This window comes from Arachis ipaensis, chromosome B6 (assembly GCF_059453495.1).
Source record: "Arachis ipaensis isolate K30076 ecotype BB chromosome B6, ASM5945349v1, whole genome shotgun sequence".
NCBI lineage: Eukaryota > Viridiplantae > Streptophyta > Magnoliopsida > Fabales > Fabaceae > Arachis > Arachis ipaensis.
Window position 1 is genome coordinate 19,772,672 of NC_142441.1, and position 12,707 is coordinate 19,785,378.

Genomic DNA, 12,707 nt, shown 5'->3' on the forward strand with positions numbered 1-12,707 from the left:
TTACATAGGCCTAAAAGTGGATGAGGCATACTGGGCCATTGGAACCAGATTTCTTAGTTTAGACATTTTCTGGGCCATGTTTAAGTTCCTTTGAAGAGTTCATCACGTGCTCAATTTTGTCTTCCTGCTACCTGCGAGACAAAATAACACAGAGATAATAAAACACCATTAAACTGCAGAATTAATGTCAAACATTCCCATTGCAGTTCTCAGTTTGTAAAATCTTTCTTCATATAATGGTTTAATGAAGATATCAGCCAATTATTCTTCATATTTTACAAATTGAATCTCAATAGTTTCCTTTTGCACATGTTCCCTAATGAAATGATATCTCACTTCAATGTGCTTGGTTTTTGAGTGTAATACTGAATTTTTTGAAATGTTTATTGCACTAATGTTATCACAGAGTAAGGGAATACTATTAATTTTCAGTTTGTAATCCTCAAGTTGAGTTTAAAGCCAAATCAGTTGTGAAAAATAAGTGGATGTAGATATGTATTCAACTTCAGCTGTGGATTAAGCAACAGTGGCTTACTTTTTTGCTTGACCAAACATTTAGAGATTTTCCAAGAAAGTAACATATTCCTAAAGTGCTTCTTCTTTCCACTCGATCACCCGCATAATCTACATCACAATATCCAACTGCACAAAATTCATTAATTCTAGGATACCATAAACCAAGGTCAGATGTGCCTTTTATGTATCTAATGATTCTTTTAACGGCTGAAAGATGTGATTCCTTAGGATGATATTGAAAACGAGAACACACCCCCACACTTTGGACTATGTTCGGCCTAGAAGAAGTTAGATACATTAATGATCCAATCATACCTCTATACTGGATTTCATCAACATCTTTCTCATTTTCATCCTTGTCAAGTTTCGTATTTGGATGCATAGGAGTACACATTGGTTTAGAGTTTTCTAAACTAAATTTCTTTATTAATTCTTTGGCATATTTTTCTTGGTGAAAAAAAAATACTACTAGGAGTTTGTTTGATTTGAAGCCCAAGGAAGAATGTTAATTCTCCCATCAAACTCATTTCAAACTTACTAGACATTAGATTTCCAAACTCTTCACACAAGGATTTATTTGCTGATCCAAACACAATATCATCCACATACACTTGGACAAGCAAGAAATCATTATTAGATTCTTTAATGAATAAAGTAGTGTCAATAGTACCCTTTAGAAAATTATTTTGTAACAAGAAGGCACTAAGCCTTTCATACTAAGCTCTTGGAGCTTGTCTAAGGCCATAGAGAGTCTTTGACAGTTTAAAAACATGATTAGGAAAATCTTTGTTTTAAAAACCGGGGGGGTTGAGTTACAAAAATTTCTCTATCAATAAATCCATTCAAAAAGGCACATTTGACATCCATTTGAAACATTTTAAAACCTTTGTGCACAGCATACAAGTAGTAACCGAATTGCTTCCATTCTCGCTACCGGAGCAAAGGACTCATCAAAATCAATACCCTCTTCTTGATCGTAACCTTGGGCCACTAATCTAGCATTGTTATGAACAACACTACCATCCTCACCTAATTTATTTCTGAAAATTCACTTGGTACCAGTTACCTTCTTACCATTTGGATACGGTAAGAGACCAAACTTTATTCTTTTCGAATTGGCTTAACTCTTCTTCCATGGCCTTTACTCAAGAGGGATCTTCAAGAGCTTGTTTTACATTTTGAGGTTCTAATTGGGATAAGAAAACAACATTGTTGGTTTCGACTTTCTTGTTTGAGGATCTTATAGTGACTTCATGGGATGGATCTCCAATAATAAACTCGTGTGGGTAGTTCTTCAAGAACTTTCACTCCCTAGGCTTTTGAGAAGAGGTTTCACCTTGGCTTTGACTTGGTTCTGCTTCATTCATCGTTCTGAATTCTCTGGCTTCATCAGGAGACAAAATAAAAATGTCTCATTTATTTTGTGGAGCAGGTTCAGAAATGACATTCTCCATAAAAGGACCTGATTTGACATTATCTTAATTCACTTGAAAACTTTCCTTAGCTTCATTTTCTGCATCATCATCTAAGACAGCACTTGGTATGAAGTTAGTATCGCAAAAAGACACATGTATGGATTCCTCAATAGTTCTATGTTCTTGGATGTAAACTCTATAAGGTTTGCTATTGGTTGAGTATCCAACAAATAAACCTTCATACGATTTTGGATCAAATTTTTTAAGATTGTCTTTGTTATTTAATACAAATCATTTGCATCCAAATATATGAAAGTACTTAAGATTTGGAGGAGTTTCTTTGCATAACTCATAAAGATTTTTCTTTAATCCTTTCCTAATGATGGTTCTATTTAGGATATAACAAGCTATGTTCACAGCCTCGGCCCATAAGAATTTCGAAACTTCTTTCTCTCAAAGCATTACCCTAGTTATTTCTTAGAGACTTTTATTTCTCCTTTCAACAATCCCATTTTGTTGAGGTGTTCTAGGACATAAAAAAATTTGAGAAATTCCAAATTCATTACAAAAGTTTTCAAAATCTTGATTTTCAAATTCCTTTCCATGATCACTTCTTATGTAGGCAACTTTCAAATCCTTTTTATTTTGAATCTTTTTACAAAGAGAAGAAAAGGCATAGAACGCATCATTTTTGTGAGTTAGGAAGAGAACTCATCAAAATCTAAAGTAGTCATTAACCACCACCAAGCCATAATGCTTATCTCCTAAACTTTGAGTTCTAATGGGACCAAAAAGATCATTGTGTAACATTTCTAATGGCCTTTTAGTAGAGATTACATCCTTGGGCTTAAAAGAAGATTTTGTTTGTTTGCCTAATTGACAAGCATCACAAGTGATGTCCTTGTCAAACTTTATGTTAGGGATTCCTCTAACCAAATTCTTCTTTACAAGCTTAGAAATTTGATACATGCTTGTATGTCCCAATTTCTTGTGTTAAAGCCATTTTTTGGATTCCATTGAGGTAAGATAAGTTACATTTTGATCTTTTAAATCCTCTAGAGTGAGTCCATTAACATTGTTACATCTTTTTGCTTCAAACAAAACTACACCAGATTTTTCACAAATAACTAAGTAATTCAATTTTCTAAATATAATCAAATATCCAAGATCACATAATTGACTAATGCTTAGTAAGTTGTGTTTCAAACCATCAACAAGAAAGACATCATTTATGAAAGAAGAGAAAATTTTTACCTACTTTACCTATGGCCACTATCTTTCCTTTACCATTATCACTGAAAGTTACAAACCCTCCATCATATTCGTCTAGCTTGATGAAGAATGTAGACTTTCCGGTCATATGCCTAGAGCATCCGTTGTCCAAATACCACATGTTGTCCTTTCTTTTGGATGCTAGGCCCACCTACACAAAAATCTCAAGTGACCTTAGGTATCCAAATCTTTTTGGATCCTTAAATGTCAAACCACCTTCTTTGGCCGAGACCATTATAGTTGCCAACTATTTTTTACACTCTGTCTCCAATCAATTTCTCACTTATGAAACATTGAATAGGAAAATGCCCATCCCAAATGCATAAACGACAAAACCTTTTTGGTTGCTGTTTTTTCAGATTGGTTGGGTTTTAAAATTTTATATCATCTGAAGTGGAAGCCACATTTGAAAAAGGAGATATTTCAAAAATAGTTTCAGATTTCTTATGAAAACCCAACCCAACCTTATCATAGAGAGGTTTTTGACTAGCCAAAAGTTTATTCAGATTTTCAAAACTTTGAGCAAAGTTGGCCAAATCCTCTTTTAGGCTTTTTACTTCTTTGTGCAACCTTTCATTTTCTTTAAAACAATTCAATTATGCAATCATAGAATGTTATTTTTCACAGCCCTTAAGTTCAGCATTTAGCCACTTATTTTCTTCAACAAGATCAATAGCGGTTTCAGCTTCCCTTAATTTATCTTTGAGAAACCATTTTCTGCCTTTAGGATGTCATTTTGAGATTCAAGTTCATGATTTTCATTCAAAAAGCATCTTAATTTCTCATTGAGATGATCGATCATAAGATGAATGTCTTCAGTAGTAGGTTCAATAAAAATTACCTCATCAGTTTGATCGGCCATTAGACAGGTTTGAGATTTGTTCTCTGATTCTTTCTCTTCGTCTGAATTGTTTTCCAGGTCTTCCCAAGAGGCCATCAGCCCCTTCCTCTTTTCCTTCTTGGTATTTTTTCTTTCTTCAACTTTGGAGTCAAACTTGTAGTGTCCAGCCTCTTTGCAGTTGTGGCAGATGATCTTGTTTAAATCTTTTTTTTTTTGGTTTTCTTGAACTGCCTCATTTGCATCGTTCTTCCAGCTTCATCATTTTTCTGAATTTCTTAGCAAAAAGAACAAACTCATCATCAGATAAACTATCACTGGATTCATCATCCAGGGACTTAGTGAATGATTTGAGAGCAATTCTTTTCTTTTTTGTGTCATTTTTCAAATAAGTGATTTCAAAAGCAAGTAAATTTCTTCTCAGATCATCATATGCCATTTGATTAATACCACTGCTCTCAGCTATAACTATAGCCTTAGTTTTCCATTCTTTAGTGAGACTTCTCAGAAATTTTCTCACTAGCACAGGTTCAGGGTGAGTGATCCTCATAGTATCCAAGCCATTGATGATGACGTTGAATCTTTCAAATATTTCAGCAATCATTTCTCCTTCCTTCATGGAGAATATTTTTTACTCCTTACTCAACATGTCTATTCTGGTCCGCTTGACTTGGGAAGTGCCCTCATGGGTGACTTGTAGCTTGTCCCAGATTTTCTTTGTCATTTTGCATCTTGATACCTTTCGGTATTCCTCAAAGCTGATCACACAGTTGAGCATGCTGACCACTTTGGCATTGAGCTCTATCTTTTTCTTATCTTCGTCATTTCATTCGGCCTTAACCTTGGGAACAACTACACCATCAGCTGCTGTTTTGGTTAGAACTTGTGGACCATTTTAGATGATCTTCCATATGTTGTAGTCTATTGATTGAACAAAGATCTTCATTCTCTCCTTCCAATAGCTGTAGTTTTTTTCATTGAAAAACAGAGGTCTGTTGTTGGATTTTTCTTCTATCAGAGTGTAGGCCACCATATTGGAATCACTGTTATTTACCATCAGGATCTTTTCTCCAAGCTACAAAGCTTGATCTCTTTGAGACCAAGCTCTGATACCAATTGATGGTTATCAGTGGCTAAGAGAAGGGGGTTGAATCTTAGCTTTTTTTTCTGCTGATTATTACTTTTACTTTTTCAAAGAAACTTAGGAGATATTTTTATTTTTGTCTCGTAACGAGATGAGAGACATTTTCATTTTATCTCCTGAGCAACAGAAACAGATATGAAGTAGAAAAGAAGGAGTAAAACCCAGATTCATCTTAGTTTAGCTACTTAGTGCAATGTAGCCTACATCTAGTCTCCATCATAATCCTGATAAAATTTCACTATCTCTTTTACAAGATTACATACACCAATGCTTTCCTAGGATCTACCCAATCCTATCTGGGACAAGTCCAGATTCTAACCCAATCTAAACTTAACTAGGACTCACCCTAACTTTTAACAGCAAAGTGCTAACCCAACTTGCAAGAGAATACCCACAAGATCATGATACAAAACAGAAAAATGTACAAATAACTTTTGAGACATTTTATGGTTTTTTTCTCACTGTTTAACTCACTACCTTTTACCTTTCATTGACTTTTTCTTACAAATCTCACCATATTTGTCTTTTTTAATGAGACTCAGATAGACTAAACTAAGAAAAAGAAAATACTAAATGAACAACATGAAGGAGAAGAACTCAATCAGCTTGGGTAGCTATGAGAATCGAACTCAGTACTTTTTTATTTTATTTTAATGGACCACAGTGTATGGATTATTTGGGCCATGTTTACAAAATTGTTTTCCTGTAGACAAGCACAACTTAATCATATAAACAATTAATAATTCTCTAATAATGTTTATTCATCATTTTAATTAAATATTAGTTTTTCAAACTCAACAGTTTAGATTCGATCCGATCGGATCCGCACATTTGCGGATCGGATCGGATATCGGATATATCCGCAAAACACAAAAAATATTTTTAAAATCTTATTTTTATTAAAAAATATCAATAAAATTAAGTTTTTCTATTTTTTTAAATATATTTACTCTTAAAATAATATTAAATATATTTTTTTAAATAATAAATTAAAATAATATAACATATATTAATTATATTAGTTGAAAAAAAATATTTACTTATTTATTTCTTTATTTTTCCGGATACGTGGATATACGGATCGGATATGCGGATATCTATACAAAACTCATAATTCAATCCTATTAATGTACGGATCCGATCTATATTCACAATTTTTGGATCAAATTCGGATAAATACTGCGGATATGCGAATCAGATCTGATCCGATCTAAGAAACCTCCTGAAATAACTACTAAAATTTGCAAAAATATCTAAGAAAACCAATAAAGAGATGGATACAAACCATAATCCAAATTAAATTACTTAAAATACGTTATTAAGCTTCAATATCGTTAACTGATCTTTCAAATCTTTAATTGGGTATATCATACTTTTGCTAATACTAATATCACACGTAACATAATGAAAATCAGATCTCCTTTGTATAGGATAGAATTAATATACATTAATTTATTCATCAAACTCTTAAATAAAAGATAGACTAACGACCTATGAAGTACGGACATTTCGTTGAGTTATTGTATCTGTGTGTATCGGATACATTTTGGATATGACATTCATTGACACTCGTCTGACATGCGTGTTTGTTGTGTCTTAATAAAAAATAAAAAATTCATTTTCGAACACACTTAAACACACCTAAATACTATCACGTGTCAGCATGTCTAGTTTTATTCTTAATATGTGTTTTTAAAATGAGTTTAGAAATAATATATATTATTTTTTATTAAAACAAAAAATATTTTAAATACTTTATATAATTAAAAAAATACATTAAAAACTGGTAAAAATTTATTTTATATTTTAATATCAATAAAATATCAAAATATCATTGTAATTTATCTAAAAAATATTTTGTACTTTATATATATATATATATATCGTGTTTCTGTATCTTATAAGATTTTAAAATTTGTGTGTCCGCGTATCCTGTGTCGTATTGTGTTCCATATTCGTATCAGTGTTTGTGCATCATAGCTAGCGAAAAATTATTACTTGTCCTAATAACAATTGAAAACAACTTTATATCCAACAATAATAACAAAATGTGTGAAAGGTATAGGTAAAATAATGGATAAAGTATATTTTTTGTCCTTTTTAAAAATTTTAAAAATACTCTTAAATTTTATTTTATTTTAATTTTGTCCCAAAAATTTTTTATTTGTATTAAATATATTCTCGATGGCTAGTTTTTTTTGAAAAATTAGCCATGAGTAGATCGAAAAGATCTCACGAAGTCGATAATCCTTTGCCCAAGCTCCTCTCGGACCGAAGAATTTAGGACTAATTCGGTAATACTTTTACAAGAATAAACCATCAATACAATCAGAGATAGTTGTTATGCATTATTGTTAGATTAGTTCTAAATTTTTTGAAAATTTAGCTGTCAGAAGTATATTTGATATAAATAAAAATTTTTTAGGACAAAATTAAAATAAAATAAACTTTAAAGATATTTTTAAAATTTTTAGTAAACTTTAAGGATAAAAATTATAATTTATGCTAAAATAATAATAATGATGATAATAGTGGGAATAATTTCAATTTTTTTTTAAATATCTATGTTAATTGTTAGTTGCAGGAAATATTTTTTTTTAATTGTATAAATATCATAGACTAAAAATATGGGTAATTTATGTTAATAAAATGAATTGAGTTTAAAATTATGTAGATGTCCTAAATTAGAATTGGTTACATGTCCTGTCTTAAATATTTCTATATAAATCGAATCAACATAATTCAATTTACTACTTATATAGCATATACACGGTAAATCGAATCGTTTATTTATTCATTAACTTTAAATCATATAGAATACACATAGCAAATTGAATCAGGCTGATTTAATTTACTATGTATATACTGTATCAATAGTAAATCGAATCAACTTAATTCGATTTATATGTAAATAGAATAAATTGAGTCAATTTAATTTAATTTATATAGAAATATTTAGAACAGAGCATATAGCCAATTCTAATTTAGGAAATTTATATAATTTTAAACTCCATTTATTTTAGGTTTAATTACTCTGCAGGTCCTTATAGTTCACCCAATTTCAATTAGGTCCCTATATTTTTTTTCTTTTCAATTGGGTTCCTGTACGTTAATTTTTTTTCAATTAAGTCCTTGCCATGAGAATAACGTTAAAGATAATAGAATATTCTTGAAAAAAACAAATATTCTTGTCATTTGGTAGGAGTAGCTAGCTGAACGAACATTAATTTTTCCAAAATACCAAAAGCACCCCTTGCATTTTATCCCAAAGAAAAAAAAACCCTAAGTTGCTCTCTGGAGATCGCGTCCACTGCTGTCTCCTGCGTCGATCCATCGTTGTCATCCGTCTCTGGCATCATCTGCAATGGATGCTTGCTGGTCTGCTGTTTGTCGCCTCCTTCTCTGCGCTGGTCTGCTCTGCTTTGTTCTGTTCAGAGGTCTTCTGCGCCGTTTGCCCGTCCAAGCTGTCGCCGTCCCTCGTGGTGCTTTGCCTCGCCTGACGTCGCTACACCGCACGGAGCCGAGCCTCGTAGAGCCTCGCCTCCCGTCCCCGCGTTGTGCCTCTGCTCGATCTCCCTGTACTCGAACTGTTTGTAAATAGGTGACAAAAAAGCCTCTTTTTCAGTTTTAAAACTTGATGTTTATGCTAATTTTATTTTTTTAAAAATATGATATTGGTTGAATATCTATTTATTGAATTAATTTCTGGATTGTTTTGATATAATGGTTTATTTAGGGTTTACAATATGGATATTTACGTACAGGAATTTTGTTAATTGGTGAATTGACATATGAATTAATTTTGCTGATGATGAATTTAGTTTATTCTTGATTGTTGATTGTTGTTGCTGTGATGATGATGCTTTATTAGGATTCTATTTCTTTTTTTTTTTTTATGTAGTGATGGGAGATTCAGATTTTACCATAGACATACATCATAGTGGCAAGTTTCGTGATATAGGGCATGGGCTAGAATATTTGGGGGGAAGGGTGTTGGAAGATTTACATTTTGAGCTCGATGAATAGAGTTTGCAAAAAATAGTTAGTGAGCTGCAGAAGTTAGGGTACAAAGGGTATGCTAAGATATGGTACTGTGAACCACGCTGTCAATTGAGCTCGGGTCTTAGAGAGTTGATGAGTGTTGGAGATGTCATGAGAATGGGTAGGTTATTAGTGCACAGACTATTAAGCATTACTCGGTGTATGTTGTTGATGGCTGCAGGGAAGGTAATGGTGTTGAGATATGTTCAAATGACAAGGATTATATGCCAACTAAAGCTGAGTATAGTGGCAGTGGTTTTGTAGAAGTAGAAGTTGAAGGTGAATCAGAGGCATCTAGTGAGGAGGATAGATTTGATGATAGTGCTGATGATGGAGATCACGAGGATCATTTTGGATTTGATGTTGAAGATGAAAATGATGGTGGAGTTTCAAATGCTTTTGGGGGGTTTGATGGCCCGTTAAATCAACATTACAATGCTCAAGCTGTTGGTGTTGATGCTGCTGTGAATGATGCTGCTGTTGGAAAAATTTTTGAGGGTTATAAAACTGAAGATACTGATAGCTCTGAGGGAGATTCGGATGATATGATTAAGAAGAGAAGATATCCTAAATATAATGAGGCTGACATGAGCAGGGAATATGAGTTTAAGGTGGGGTTGGAGTTCAAGTCACTTGGTCAGTTTAAGGATGCTATATATTAGAGAGCATGCTTTGTTGAATAGAAGGGACATTAGGTATATCAAGAATGATAAGGTTAGATGTAGAATGTGCTGCAGAGGAAAGAAAGGGAAGTGCAGGTGGATGGTATTTGCATCCAAAGTTGGTGGTTCCGATTGCTTTCGGCTGAAGACTTTTAATGGAAAGCACACTTGTGGACGAAATTACAGCGGTAGGCTTTCATCAAGTAGTTGGGTGTCTTAGAAGATTGTTACCAATATTAGTAGCGGAGAGGAGATGAAGATTGCAACAGTAATTCAGACTATTCAATATTAAATACATGGCTAATATTTCAGTCACAAAGGCTTATTGGACGAGGAGAAAAGCGAGGAAAGAAGTACATAGCAGGTCTATTCTGCAATATGGCAAGCTAAGAGATTACTGTGCAGAGATTATGAGGACAAATTCTAGGTCTACTACTCATATTTTGGTTGACAGGCTTTCAATTACACACCAACCAAGATTTATGAGGATGTACATGTGTCTAGATTTTGTTAAGTAGGGGTTCTTGGCTGGTTGCAGGCCTATCATAGGGGTAGATGGCTGCCACTTGAAGGGTGATCATGGTCAACAACTTTTGGTGGCTGTTGGAAGAGATCCGAACGATAATTATTTTCCAATTACTGTTGCTACTGTAAAGGCTGAGACCAGAGACATTTGGGGTTGGTTTATTAACCTGTTATTGGATGATATTGGACATGTCAATAGAAGAAAGTGGGTATTCATGTCCGACCAACAAAAGGTTAGCACTTGCTATTTAATTATTTATTAACCTACTGTGTATTTATATTAAACATATCGAGTAGTTGTTATTTTTTAATTAAGTCGCCATTAATAGGTGGACAATATAATTTGTTATTAAATTAAGACTTCATAATAGGCAGACAATAAATTTGTTTATCTTTTGGTACCTCATTTTATCTATGTTCTTTTATGATTTTGGGTTATATTATCTATTAAAGGGTTTGATGCAAGTTTTTCAAGAGATGATGCCAATATTAGAGCATAGACTATGCTTGAGACATCTTTATGCCAATTGTAAGAAAGCATATGGTGGTGGGAGTGTTTTGAAGGATCTAATTCTATCAATAACTAAAGCTACATATGTGGAGGAATGGGAGAGGAGGATGACTCAGTTGATGCACATCAACCAACAATGCTATGAAAAGTTAGCAACATTGGATCTAAAACTCTGGTGCAAGAGCCACTTCACGTTTCTTGCTAAGAGCAATATGTTGATGAATAATATTTCTAAAGCTTTCAATGGTAGGATACTGGAGGCAAGAGACAAGCCTATACTTACTTTTGTTCGAGTAGATTTGATGTTATTGGATGTCTCGGTTTGCTAAAAAAAGAAAAAGGGCGAAAAATATGATGGTACAATCATGCCTAAACCAAAAAAGAGGCTTGATGTCATTACAACGCGATCTATGGAGTGGCAAGCAAGATGGGCTGGAGGACTGACATATGAAGTTTCTCATAAGAACCAGATGATTGTAGAGAGGTTCGTGGTTGACTTGTTGGCTGGAACGTGTAGCTGCAGATTTTGGAGATTATGTGGAATGCGTTGCCCGCATGCTTGTTGTGCCATATTCGAGAGAGGGGACAATACAGAAGATTATTGCAGCAACTTCTATAGCCCAGCCGCCTATGTTGCAACTTATGGTAAGTTAGTTTCTCCAATCAACGGAGAAAATATGTGGCCGAAAGTTGAGTGTGATACCATCATACCTCCCATCTTTATAGTGAAGACAGAAAGACCACGGATGGTGAGGATCAAAGAACCTGATGAGAATCGTTCTCAGACAACCTGATGAAAATCATTCTCAGACAAAGCTTAGAAGGACGGGCACATCTGTTACATGCAGCAACTTTGGACAATATGGACATAATAGAAGGCATTGTCCCAATCCAATATTGTCAGGTATCAAGTAAATTTGAATATACAAACTACTGTTTTACTGTTTTCTTTTCGAAATTATAGGGTGTTTGATGTGTTTAGTGGAATAGGTTGTGATAGTATTATGTTTGGGATATTAGGTATATACTGCTGGTTTACTGTTTTCTTGTCGAAATTATAACCTAATTTGTTTGATGAAGTTATATTGTGATATTAATGTGAGCATATTGTTTGATGTGTTATCAACGTGGATTATGTATAATTTGTTTGATGAAGTTTTTTCTTTATATATAAATTGATTGAAAATAGAGTTGAATATTTATATGGTACAAGGCATATAAATGTAAGATGTTTGACATTGGTTTATATTGCAATTGGTTGTGTTTTACCTGATTCAGAGCCTGATGTTACTGCTGCCGCCAACGGAGAAGATCTGGCTGCTGCTAACACTGTGGCCACTACTGCGGCTGCTGCTGATACTGCGGCTGCTGTTGACACTGCTCCTGCTGCCGACAATAGATCCGGTGTGAATATTCGTAGATCTGAGAGAATAAAGCAAGCAGGGATATGCAGGGGCAGAGGAAGGGACAGATGAAGGAGTAGAGGGAGGGGTAGAGCTGCATCTTCACAACCACTCCCCACCACACCTGCATTTTCACAACTGCTACCCACCACACCTGCTGTTGCTGCCTCTACTCAACCACCTCTCAGGCTCTAACTTCAACATCAGCCTTACCTCTTGAAGGGCCAGCCTCCCAGCCTCTTCTAGCTGTGGCAATTGCAGATTCTCAGCAACCACCTAGAGCATCTTCTCAACCTTTATCATAGACAAAGGTGTTTGTTGTGAGGAGGAGTGGGCGGCTAAAGTTAAGAGTGAGGAAGCAAACAGGGGCACCTAGTCTA

General features: G+C 34.1%; 1 protein-coding gene across 1 annotated transcript; it reads left to right on the plus strand.

Annotated features, from left to right (window-relative positions):
• Positions 1-11,289: 11,289 nt before the first annotated feature.
• Positions 11,290-12,399, plus strand: LOC148554806 (uncharacterized). The gene is made up of 3 exons (XM_088490505.1): positions 11,290-11,573; positions 11,710-11,828; positions 12,203-12,399. Exons 1-3 carry the CDS (start codon positions 11,290-11,292, stop codon positions 12,397-12,399), a joined length of 600 nt encoding a protein of 199 aa, XP_088346631.1.
• Positions 12,400-12,707: the final 308 nt, after the last annotated feature.

Bases quoted from the DNA above. Each gene is read 5' to 3' on its own strand.
- LOC148554806 (XM_088490505.1), top strand. From the start codon at position 11,290: ATGCCTAAACCAAAAAAGAGGCTTGATGTCATTACAACGCGATCTATG. The intron at 11,574-11,709 runs GTTAGTTTCTCC...AATCGTTCTCAG, and splicing joins TATGTTGCAACTTATGGTAA to ACAACCTGATGAAAATCATT. The intron at 11,829-12,202 runs GTATCAAGTAAA...TACCTGATTCAG, and splicing joins TCCCAATCCAATATTGTCAG to AGCCTGATGTTACTGCTGCC.